Below are 13,603 nucleotides of genomic sequence, written 5' to 3'. Positions count from 1 at the left end.
TTATATCAGTAACTTATATTTGTATGATTTTATACAACGGGTTGTTACTTAATATAAAATTATGTATACCTGAAACTTTAACTTAAACATTTTTAACCTTTTGTATACTTAATAGTTACCACTGTTTAACTTGTGTAATTTACAAAAATTATTTAAACGTATTTAGAAGGATAAACTACAAACTAACTCAGGACAACAGGCGGACTTCTGTAATTTATCAAGTTTTCGTCGTCACATATAACTGTATAGGGATTTTCTTTACCTTTAAAAATATAACCAGGCTGTGCTATATACTGACACTTATCTCCATAAAGAATTTGCAACGTAGATGGGCAATCTGTCACTACGTGTTCCGGTGCTCTCCATACTTGACATGTTTTCACTGTGTATTAACAAACAACTTTTGACGGTATACATAGATGTAGCAAAGCTTCGCAAAACGAAGGTACATGAAGACAGCTAGTATATGTTTCATTTTTAGAAGAAACGGTAGAAATACTTAGAAATAAACACAAAAGTAGATTAATAAAAAGAATAAAAACATTTATGCACATGAACGACATAAAAGTATGTTGTGCAAGAATTATGTTACATTTAACGTAACAGACAGCATTTCATTGTTTTTTGCAACATGATCCTTACTTCTTAATCTTTTTATTACATAGAAATAAATTTGATTTCGAACAAAAAAGTAGATTTTTTAGTCTTTGCCTCAAAATAACATGGTATTATGTAGTTTCTCTTATTTTATTGTTGTTAATATACCAGGTTCACTGCGAGAATTTTATACATACCTTTATAGTCATATTTTACCTACTGCTTCTATGGCAGCTTAATTTAAAATCTAAATATAGTAGGTTTAACTTTAAACATTTAACAAGGGGTTGTTTTGCATGCGTTATACAACCTGCAAAAATAAACATGGTTTTAAAAGAAAAGCTTTTTTTTAGGCAGAAAAATTTTACGTTTTTAAACACGTAAAATTTACAACGCAAAAATAAATTTATTTTTAATATCGTTTTAGCAAACCTTTTAAACTCTTTGTATTTGTTGTAAACTAACTGTGGTCTATAAATATAATTGCGTTCAAAGATCACTTTAATTTTATTAATTGGTTCTTGTTATACTAACTTTTCATTACAATCTTCTTAAAGCTTAATTGATTTTACGGGTCAGTTTTATAAATCCTGATTGAATATTTCATTTTCCGATGTAACAAATATTCAATACGCAAAAAGCTAAACCAGTTTTAGCTGAGTATTTACAATGCAAGTTCAAGGAGATTGTAGAATTTTTTATTGAGTAGGTTGGTTGTACATTTAAACTAATACAAACAATTGGTTGTTGTTGTAAAACCGTCTCGGAAAAAGTAACAAACAATTTTTCAAAAAAGCTGTAAACGCATAAATTAATCCGTCTATAAGGTAACTATTACCTTTATAAAAAGACCTATTGCTGATTGTAGATTGTTGTTGATGGCTCCCAACATCTTAACTTTGATAATGATGGCTGTAATAAATTATTTTTAAAACTGATCAAACGAGCACAGACTATAATCTAATAATAAGCTGACAATGTCTTAGACATTGAGCTGTGAATGATTTAGCTGTGTCAGTTTTTTTAACTTCAACAACAAACGGTTGCTTCAGTACTTTGTACTTAATCCCGCTTGGTTAGATCCCAACAGCCGCTTCTCGCCACTATGCCTACCTGATGAGTACTAATAAGGACAAAACTAGTCGTAAATTTTCTTGGATGCTGTTTTTATTGGTAGTGTGGTGAAGTTCATTATTTATCATACTACTGATTGGTATATAACATGGGCGTAGCAAGGGGAGGGACACTGACGCATGCGTGCCACCCAAAAAAAAAAAGACGTAAAAAAAAAAGAATGTAATATTATTATCTTTATTGTAAATTGATAAACTTAGTTTTTGATTTTCATTTTAAACAAATACAATCAGATAAGTTAAATTTAAAAAGTATACTTTTAACTGTTTTACAAAGTTGTAATAAATTGTAATAACAGTTATAAAGTTGGTCTATTTTAACTTCTGTGTAACTTTATTTAAGTTATGTGCAATGAGGTGTTGTTATCAATGTTGTATTGTATATTAAAGAGATTGATATTTTTTCGTAGATAAAACAGATACTTTCGTTTTATTGAATATATTATTTTTAAAGATATAAAGTTTACTGTAAGTAGTAAAAACAATTTTTATTTAGTAAGTTTACATTTGTGCAAGTATAAGTAATTCTAATGAAAATTATACTTTTTTTAATTGTTTAATTTTGTAATACATAAGTATTTTTTAAAACGGTTACTTTGAACTTATTTTACGTAAGGAATTTATTTCAATTATATTACTTATAAAAAGATTCTTTTGTAGCTAATTACAAAAGTTTTAATTTAGAGGATTTTTTGAGAAAAAAATTTGCGCACCCCCTGACCAAAATACCACGCTACGCCACTGGTATATAACATACAAAGAAGGTTATAAAAACATTGTTAACGTAAATAACAATGTACCATTATTGATAGAAAGGACTCTGTTGCTGTAATTAATTTAACCTTGTTAGTTTTAGGTAGCTGTACAGTATAGAAAAGCTTAGAGTATTTAGAGGAAAACAAAAACATCTGAATATTTTATATACACATTTTGTGTCAATTCTATCATATGTAATTATTATATTTAAAAATGAGATTTGAAGACCTTTGTTTTGTTTTAGAAGCGTATCATTGATCTTCTTAATTTTGAGTACTGCAACAACGTACCTCCTTTAGAAAAAAAATCTTTACTATCAATTGTGTTAAACTATGAAAAGAGTTCAAGCCAAAATAATTTATGCTCAGGAAAACAGGGTATTTGTTCTACTTTTTTTCTTCATTTTGTTTATTGTTATTATGACAGAGTTTTTAATACTTTGAGGAGTTGTAACTTCTTTCAGGCACACTGTAAACAGTTTGTGAGGATTGTTCAAAATTCTTCACTCTTATGGCAAATAATTCTTATAGTATTAAAAGTCCTCCCAAAGCTTTTCTTTCATTTAACCCAAAGAATTGATTTATGACTAATTCTTCCATTTCTAATTCAGTATCCCATCCAATATTTTAGGATTCGTGTTGGGTTATGGTTTATTGTAATATTTATCACAAACAGAAAATTAAAAGTTGACTAATAAAACAAAAATAATTACAAGTTTGCTGCTAATTAAAACTAAACTAAACATTATATAAACTCAAGATTGTTCCACTATTTAAACTGACTTTGGTTATAAAAAATTTTTTTTATTAGTATATCAATTTTCGTATTTCTTTAGTAAAATTAAATCTAAGATTACAAATTTTTCTGAAATAAACGAAAAAAAGAAGAAAAGAAGTCGTAAATAAACCAGAAAAGCTGAGTGAAAAATTTAGCAATATAGTCGAAAAAAAATTGAATGTTCAATTTAAAATGTTACAAATATTTAATCATAAACTGCATTCTTATATTTAAAAAGAAGTAAATTTTTAGGTAGATAAAATAGCATCGCATCACCTATTACGTCATCAGTCGTTGCCTTTAGTATGAGCTATGATTAAATTTGGTATAAACAAAAAGTTTAAAATAAAATTGTTTTTTGTAAAAATTACTTAGTATCTTTGTTAACGAACTTTGACAAGCAGGAGCAACATCACTCCAAGCTCCATTCGTTTCACAAATTAACGTTGATACGCCTACTAGACTATAGCCCTCGTTACAAGCGAAATGACACTTTGATTGATAAAAAAACGTGTCAGAACATTCCAAAAGACCATTTTCTGGTGGTAAATAACGCGGACATTTTATTTCTGAAATTTTTTTTAAATATTTTAATTGCAAAGCTATATTAAATTGCTATTTAGATTAAAGTTAAAAGTATAATAAATCAGAATGAAAAAAAAACAAGTTACATTTATTTTAAAAGTTTATAGTAAGGATATAACTTATCAAAGTTTAAATTGATCTCCAAAAACTATATATACATTCTTAATGTTTTAACTAAACACTAGAAACCATAAACTTTTGTTAAACAAGTAAATTTTTATTATACAAATAACTGTTTTCATTTATTTTATTATATATTTTAATTATTAGTTATAATTAATATTTAAAAAACTTTTAATTATGTAGTATATATATACTTCTATTTGAGTAAGATTTTAAACAACTGAAGATCTCGTTTTTTTAAACGAGTGAAACATTGTATTGAAATAAAATTTTAAAAATTTACCATTAATATATATATATCTGAACAAAAATTTTACGGTGCATAACTTATTCAAAAAATATAACAAACCACATTTTGTTTATTAAAGTACTTTCAAGTAAAACTTAGTAAAAATTGTATCATTCTAAATAAAACTTAATTGAAACTGAAAAAATATTCTAGTTAGAACGTTAATGTTTCAAAAATATAAAATGACGTAATAATCAAAAGTATACTTTTAGAATTAACTGAATGATAAAACTAATCTAACTACATACCTATCTAAATCAGGGTTTTCCAAAAAAAGTTTCAAATGACCCCCTTTGAAGAATTAAAATAGCTATGGCCTCCTTCAACAATATTACTCAAACTACCACTAAAAACACTTTAAGACAATTTTTTATTTTTGCTCTTAATTGTCTACTCCAGAACATCTAGTGTAAGTTTCATAACTAAGTACCAATAAAAACACTTAAGACGTTTTTTTTTAATTTTTTTTTGCCCTCATCATTAACTCCAGAATATCTAGTGTAAGTTTCAAATTATGAACTCATGGCTCCCTTGTAGCTCCTTTACTGCTCATACCTCACTCCTTTGGCCCCTTTGCTGCTCGCAGCCTCCTGTAAATCTTTCATAGCCCCTAAGGGGGCCACTTGGCCCACTATGGGAAACCCTAATCTAATTTAATGAAACATTACTGCTTTAGATGCTAAACCCCATGAGGTTTATTTTTTTAGTATGACAAAAATTTGCAATGTACTAATTTTTTGAAACCTGAAGTTGTTTCTTTATGTTTTAGTTATGAAAAAATATAGGCATTTTAAAGAATAAGCAATAAAGAGTAAAAGATAAATGTTTATATTTCTAAAAACATAAATTACATGAATGGGCAAACAAATTAATAACTTATCATATATATTAATCATATACAGTGTTAATTCACCAACAATAGTTAACAAGATCTAACATAATATCAAAAAATGCTTAACGTTTTATAATGAAACTAAAACAATTATTTACACTATTTAAAACTTTAAAATTTAAAAGATCTTAAACTATTATTAGCCTAGAATAGTGTCCTAAAAAAGGGCAAAATTGCCTTTTTGAGGTAATTTTGGCTATCCGGAGACAATAACTAGTAAGAGGGCGAAAAAGTAAATGGTTATTTAACTAGTGAGGGAGTGATACTTAATAAAAGGAACAATTGTCTTTATTTAATTTTTTGCAAGTGGACAGTTATAAAAATTAGTTTAGGGAAGCGTTGGTCTAAAATAGGCTAATCATAACAAAATTGAAAATTAATAAAGTAGTTAAATTTCATAATGTAGTGTATTACTAATATAAAGTTAAAGTGCTATCATGGTGATAATTTTCAATAAAAGATTACCTTATAGTTTTATACATTTGAATTTCTTTATGAAAAAATAGTTTTGACTACAAACTATTGTGCAACTATATGTATAGGCTAGGGCGCTTATGAAACAGCGACTTTTGAGTTTCCACCTTATTTCTTAACATTTGGCAATTATCACAAAAACACCCTATGCAAAATTCTAAATGATTTGAAGAAACTTTCACTCAGGCACCATTCGATTTTCTGAAAACCACCCCAATGCAAACTGTATGGGAACAAAAATTGCGACCTTATAATTTACAGCTGGAAATTGTTTTACATGTGGAAATTGTCACAAAAACACATGTGCAGAATTTAAGACGAAATAATGGAAGTTTGATGGAGTCACTTTTTGATTTTATGTAATTTTTATAAGTTTGAATTTCCTTTTCTAGTTTTTCAAAAAATCAAGAAGTGCCTTCGTTGTATGTCGGTAGCGATCTGTGTCAGTTTTCAATTTGACCAAGCACTGAAGTCATTGAGTTAAGATCGGGCGAGGAAAGAGGCCACAGGTTCTTGCTGTAAACCCGCAGGAATTGTCACAAATATTTGGTTTTGTTAGAGGTGTGAAAGGGACCACCGTCCTATTGAATAATGAAATATTTATTTACGAAATAGTCTTTTATATCACACAACGCAGGGGCCAAATTTTTATCGATGTTGTCTACATTTGTATTGACTTTGGTACTCTGTTACACAAAATATGAAAAGTTTTCGAAGTTTTTAACACTACAGTATAATACATGACAAAAGCTGGCTTCTAGTGGCGATAAACGGTTGACATGTCTTTAGTAACGTCTGATAAGTTTTGAACTAGCAATTTGTTGTCTTGTGAATTTAACTTTACCTCTATAGTGATTTTTTATCTAAAAAACGATTTATAACTTTTAATTGCCTAGTTTTAGCAAGTTCTAAAGATGAAAACCTCTCATAGCTTTATTTCGTTGTTGAAGGACAGTAAGATATTAACACTTTTAAGGTTTCAAGGATGTAAGCTTAACACAAGTTTTTTACAACTATACTCATTCATTTTAAGTCCATTTAAAAACTTTCTTGACATTTTTCTCACGGAGCGCTTGGGGTCCCTCCTTACTTTCTCTTGAACGGTTTAGGTGTTGCATTACGTACGATATGAACGAAGGTTTACCTCCTCACCACATCATAAACTGTAGTTTTGGTAGTTTTAGCTGCACCCGTGCGATAAAGATTTATAAAATTATCACCCTTAATCACTATAACAGAAAATTATAACTAATTTGTTAAACATAGCTTACCTGGAATGAAATAAAGCAACACAGATAATATATTACAAAAAAATTTTAAAAAAGAGGCTAAAATAATAACTAAAAGCTTAATTTCACAAATAATCTCCGGAAAAATTTTCCCAAATTTGTATTTTAAATACATATTGGGTGTCTCTGTGGAAGTAAAAAGGTAGTTGTATGTAACGCAAGGATATTAATTGAAGAAAAATCTTAGATTTTGTACAAACTTTTTTAAATGATCTTGCCTTTTTTTTAATAGTTTTTTATCTTTAGCCGATGTTGCCTGATGTACACGATAATAGTGTACACAATCGACTATTTTTCTTCGAAAAATATTATTGTGTTTTTTATCTAATAGTTTTACTTTATCTTTAACAAAAACACATACATGCAGCTTAGACATGTTTGTATTTTTTTTATTTCTCTAATTTTAAACATATTGTTTAAGTTTTTTAACTTCACTTTTTTATTTAATCAGTTTGTAAAAGAACTTTTATGTGTTAACTTTGAACTATAATTAAAAGCCTGTAACTAAATTATAGAAAAGCCATACTTTTACATCTTTTTCTGATATAAAACCAGCAGAAAGTTTTTTTATTATATGCTTAACTTGACGTATGTCGTTGTCTCGTTATTTCACTTTAAGAACATTTATAAAACATTATGCATTTTAAGGGTATAATTCTGTAACTGATTGTAAGTAAAAGTTTTATAATATAATTTAAATGTATAATAATTATTAGTTTAAAAACCATTGTCATGGTAGCATTTTGGTTTCAAATTAGTACTAAATTTTCAGCTTTAACATAGTTGAGTTATAACTTTTTTGGGGACAAATTTTGTATAAAAAATAACGACAAATACTTTGCATTTTTATTTAGAGTTCAGTAGAAAAAATTTTAGCATAAATTTTTTAACTACTATTGTTCAGTCCTTCAAGTTCAAAACCCTTCTTCAATAAACCATTAGAACTAAAGCACATTTTTTCAACTAAGTTTTGAACCTGAATGCGTTTTAAACTTATATGCTGTGCTGTAAAAGTTTGTAGATTTTTCTAAACAGTCATTTGATTTTTCAAATTATTACTGCCGTAGAAAAACAAAAAATTTGCTGTGTCCTGGACTGACTTAAGCCCTATATTCAAAATGAATTTTGTTTAGATTAAATAAAAAGTGTGAAATAAATAATTTTCAGCTAAGCAAATGGTAAAATTAAGTAAAAAATACTTTTTTATGCAAAAGTAAGTAAATAGAAACTTAAGATGGTAAAAGGATATTACAATAAAATATATACATATATGTTTCAAATTATAAAAACGTAAAAATAAAAAAACGGCTATGAAAACGCTTGAAGTTAAATATAACTATTTAAACTTAGTTGATGTACTTAATAAAAAAGAATAAAGGTATAGTATAAAAGACTTAAAAGTTGTTTAGAACAATTACAACAAAAAATATTAATTGAAAAAAAAAGCAGTGTTGAAATATAGCAATAAAAAAAAAAAATAAAAACATTAAATTTTTAATATCATTTGCAGCAGCAGCGTATTAAATTAAGTCTTTGCTTTAAGTAACTTCGTTGTAAACATTTTTTAATGTCTAAATTAAAAATTATAACTAATGTTTTATTCATTTAAACTTTATTTAAAGTTGACTAAAAAGTATAGATTTTACTAAAAGAACTCGGTATCCAAATCATTTAAATAAAGCTTGCATAAAACTACTTTTTTATATTTTTTGCTCTATAAGTATAAATTAAAATAAGTCTTTTTTTCTTTAAAACTTATAAAAGTTTATGAACAATTTTATCACCTTTTAATCTTCAATTCAAGTTAAAAAGTAAATTCAATTTTAATGTTTTTTAAACAAACTTTCACATTTAGGAAGATCATCTGACCAAGAACTATCTTTAGTGCATCTTGTTGTTAACGCACCCCGTAGTCGGAAACCAGATTGACATTTGTAGTGACAAACAGTCCCATATACACTGTCTCCAGTACAAGTTGTTTCTCCATTTAATAAGGGCATTTGGTCCACACACATTATTACTGTATATTTTGTTTATAAATGTTTAAAAGTAATACTTCAATAATTAAATATCATAACGTAACAAGGTTGTTAAATATAATAATAAAAATTTCAAAGACTCTACTTATAGTGAATCATTAACTTTCCTCTTTAATAATAAAATGACACAGTCAAACGGTTTTTTTTTACTTTCCAACTTGTGAGAACTTCGTAAAACTGTGTTATTGATTAAACATAGATAAACGCCTTTATTTATCAATAAATGGATATCTTTTAAAATTGTTGCTGTTATATTTTTTATTATTAGTTTATACTTTTTACTATGTTCTGAAAATTTATCTTTTTGTTTTTCCACTTATGTCAAATATTTATTTGGATTTAAGTTTTCTTTTAATTTTAGTTTAGCAGTAAAATGTTGCTCTTTAAATCTAATTGGTAGGTTAATAAAAATATTATAATTACATAAGTGCGTTCATTCTTCGTAACTTACATGTATAAGTAAGCAAAATGATTATAACTTAAACAATTGTGATACTAATTTAATTAAAAAAGGAAAAAGCTTATGGGTGGCTTATTTATAGAAACTATAAATTAATAAGTTCTGTGCAAGACGCAAATACTTTTTTTGAGACTAAAACATGTTATAGTATACTATTATAACATAGTTTTTATTTCTAAAGAAAGGTATTTAAAATTTGCTACTTAAAGAAAGAAATCAAAAGTTTTATAAACATACTACGTTTAGAAGTACATATTAAACTTAAAGGCTAAAATTTTAAATATTTAATGGATATATATAAGTATAACGAAAAAACAAGATTTTAAAGTTCTAAAATAATCTGTTGAAACACATATAAAAAATCTATTTTTATTAGTAGCTGTTAATTTATAAATAAAACAGATCTGAAGCTTTAAAGTATTGCGTAAAAAAATAGCAAACAAGTTATTTTATTGCTAAAGTTATCCGAGAATTCTTATATTAAAAAAAAATGTCACTTTCTAAAAACTATATCAAGGTAAAGGAAAACGCATAAGAGATTTTTAAAAGCTGATAGGGCCGAAAATCTCGAAAACTTTTAGTCAAAAATTTGAATTAACTTTTACTTGATGTTCTTTACAAACAAGGCTTTACAAACTTATTAATGATTCCTTGATGAAATTATCTATAATACGTGCAGTGCAATCTTAAATGCTTGTTTATTTTAGTTTTATCAAATGGTGGTTATCAAATAGTTTACTATGAAATAGTGGCATTAAAATTTTGTTTTATTAATATCGACGGCTTAATTGTTAATATTTTTTTTCTAGCTAGGTTTTTATAATATTAAACAAATTTATACTTAATCTGAAATGAGCTGTAAACTATCAACGAACAAATTTTTAGTTTTCTCATAATCCGTAAATAGAATAAAAATATTGTGTATACTAGTACTCCATAAAAATCTTAAATGTATTATTTTAATATCATAAAAGTGTACTTATAAATATAGTTAGATATGAAAATCTAATGCAAATTAGCAACTTCAAATAAAAAGATGTAGAAGTGTTTTATTCATTTTAACATTTAAGTACTCGTTTTTAATATACAGCTTACTGGAACATGTAGTTTCTACGCCATCATATTCACCATAGTCTTGGCACACACGAACGGAAGACCCATCGATTTGGTAGCCTTCATCACAAAGTATACGACATTTAGTTCCATAAACTGACTTCTCATCTGAGCATCTAATAAAAACAATGTATTTTTATATAATTGTGAAAAATAAGTTAAAAACGTCGGTAATAATCATACACTGATTCGTCTGTCTATTTAAAAAAAAGTATATTTTACATACTGAAGTTAATCAAACTTATATCTTGTACTTAAAATATCGTTAAACTAAAACATACAAATATCAACTATAAATATTTCTATTATTTTGGTCAAGATAAGAAAATCAAGACGAATAACATATAATAAGTACAGAAAAGAAAAATAGAAGATAAAGTAGGTGAGTTTATAAATTTTCTAAAGGTAAGCATAATTACTAAAGATTTTTAATTAGATTTAGATAAAAAATGTTTTATATAATCCTTGCAGTACTTATAAATGTTTTACAGAACTCCGTTGAAGTCTAAAAACTTGTTGAACACATAGAAACATTGTCAGTTCAAAAAAGATAAGCGCATCGCAATTGTGTTTGTTAAACATTGTTTCTATATATGTATATATATAAAGCTTATCAAAAAATTGTTTTACACAAGCAAAAACTACCTTTTGATTTCGTTATGCACTTCTAAGTTTTTTTTTTCGAAAACTAACCTTTTGTATCCATTTTCTGGTGCATGTATTTCGTTGCACGAAACAATTTCACATTGTGTAGTTTCCCCAGACCAAGACTGGTCAGATAAACATGTTCGCTGTACACTTCCTGATATTTTGAAACCAATCTGTTTGAATATTAACAAACGTGAATTAAACAAACTAATGTACTGATTATAGCACTTGACCGTAAAAAAAAAAGTTCTGATGAATACTCGACTTAATATAGTTTAATAACCTACACAAATCAAATGTATAGTTTAATTATTTTACTTTAAACTAAACAATATTTAATAAATAATTTTAAGTTACAAAAAATACATAGTATAAATCGAAATAGAAAATTATATTAAGAAATAAACATTAAAAAAATTGTTAGTAGTTTATAAGTTCATTAAAAAAACTATAATGTGCTCAAAAAGTGTTGGTACGAGGACCTGGCTACGCGAAAAGACCTCTCGCACATTAAGAACATTTTATGCAACCATTTACCAACATAAGTTTTATTATAAGTAAACTTTGTTTATTATTGCAATATTTTCTTAAAAAAATAGAAAAAAACTATTAATAAAAAAATGTACTTTTGCCAGTTGTAGTAAAAAGATTACAAACGTTTAGACATTGTAAGACTAGTATGCAAGTGTAAGTCTAAAATTAGTAGTAGTATAATAAAAAAAAAACTGTAAAAAACTAAGTGAGGTTAAATCATTAAAATGAATAAAAATATTTATAGTTGTAACAACAAATTATACAGTAATCTTCCTTTATTCTACCAACATATGTTTCTGTGTGTCAACGAATCAACACACTTCAACTGGGTTCTGTAAAAAAATAATTTCTGTAATGAGAGAATAGAAGCATAGAACAAAGTAGGTGTATAAAGGAAGATTACTGTATAATTTGTTTTTATTTATATTCCAGTGAAGTTACTTCACTAGGATCTTTTGTTAGCAAACAATTAAAACTATATTTTGAATAGTTGTAACAATTTAAGATTAGGTTTTTTATAGTTTTTAATAGGATTATTTAACACTTAAAACCTTTTATAAGCTGTATAATTGCCTACTTTGTTAGTGAATGTATATTATAGAAGGCTTTTGAATGGTTTAAAAACTTTTAAAATTTAAACTTATATAATTAAACTAACATCACAAGAAAAGCGACAAGTGGAAAAGTAGTTATTACTGTCAGAGCAAACTTTTCTTCCGTTGTTTGGTGTTTGTAGCGAAGAACATTCGACAACTGCAAAAAAAACTCTTTAAATACTTAAATTTAATAGGAATTTTTATACGACGATTGAACTTACAAGTATTTAAACCAAAGACTTCTTGACTATTTTACTACAAACTAAAAAAAAACGACTTAAAACTTTTTAGAATTATCGATGGGTGCACGACTATTCAGCTCGGACAACTAAAGTACTTAACATTTTTTTAAAGGGCCACAAATCAAATAGTATATAAATTTGAAAAATGTATAAAGCTCTTGTAGGTCTAATTAATACCTACAAGCATCTTTCTTTTTAACTATAAATATTTTGTATATATAGCAAAATTAATTTTTAAATAGAGAAGTTTTTAGTAACTTCATAATACTCTTTAACTTTCTTTTTACTGTCATAGTCTTATCACTTAAACCCACTGTAATAAGATCAGTCTATTCTAATCTCTGAGTTATTGGTTTCAAAACGTTTTCATTACTTTTAAAATTTTCCGATAGTTTGCTTCATTTTCTCTGCCTCTCTCGTTTTTGTAATAACAATACAATAAATCAAGATAAATGTATTCAGTTTGAGTCGACGCTTTGGCGTCAGTACTTACTGTTTCACATTTTCTGTTTCACCTTTTCTACCTTTTCTTTGTTTTAAAACAGTTTTGTATTATATGTTTTGGTTTTAAGAAAACAATTAGAGAGATCTTAACTACTGGAGGAGAAATAATGAATTTGTTCTTTCAAGAATTTATTTTACAAACCAAGTTTCGGTCAAAGACCTCGTCAGTGCTTAAATAAATCTTATTCAAATAGAATTCAGTTTTGTATAATGACTTGTTAAAACATTTTTTTAATAAATATTTTTGTATCGTAGTTCTGTATAAATTAGAGTCATTATGGCAACCAATTTACAAGTATAATTTCTTTAACTTTGCTTATAATAAGTAATGAAGATAAATTATAAATATATTTTAAGCTTGTTTTTATTTAATAACAACCTTAGATTTAAGTCTTCTCACATATTCGGTTTGTTACACTACAACCACTTTTTTTTTTTTCAAATACGCTCTATTTTTTAAGTTATGGCTCTTTAAATACATTTTTATGATTTTGAGTTATTGGTATTTGAATTGTTATGTAACCAATTACATGTAAGGCCTTTAAGGATGTT

General features: G+C 26.4%; 1 protein-coding gene across 1 annotated transcript in view; it reads right to left on the bottom strand.

Moving 5' to 3' along the window:
- Positions 1-13,603, bottom strand: part of LOC145848506 (sushi, von Willebrand factor type A, EGF and pentraxin domain-containing protein 1-like) — a 159,879-nt gene that overhangs the window by 51,237 nt on the left and 95,039 nt on the right. The window contains exons 35-40 of the mRNA XM_082953935.1: positions 12,368-12,462; positions 11,221-11,348; positions 10,510-10,643; positions 8,759-8,935; positions 3,656-3,832; positions 188-382 (exon numbers count right to left, since the gene is read on the bottom strand). Of these exons, the coding sequence (XP_082810061.1) occupies positions 188-382; positions 3,656-3,832; positions 8,759-8,935; positions 10,510-10,643; positions 11,221-11,348; positions 12,368-12,462 (906 nt within the window). The remainder of the gene's footprint in view (positions 1-187; positions 383-3,655; positions 3,833-8,758; positions 8,936-10,509; positions 10,644-11,220; positions 11,349-12,367; positions 12,463-13,603) is intronic.

This window comes from Thalia democratica, chromosome 1 (assembly GCF_965202585.1).
Source record: "Thalia democratica chromosome 1, ktThaDemo2.hap1.1, whole genome shotgun sequence".
Classification (NCBI taxonomy): domain Eukaryota; kingdom Metazoa; phylum Chordata; class Thaliacea; order Salpida; family Salpidae; genus Thalia; species Thalia democratica.
Note: the sequence above shows the minus strand (reverse complement) of the source record. Positions and strands in the feature narration are given on the sequence as shown.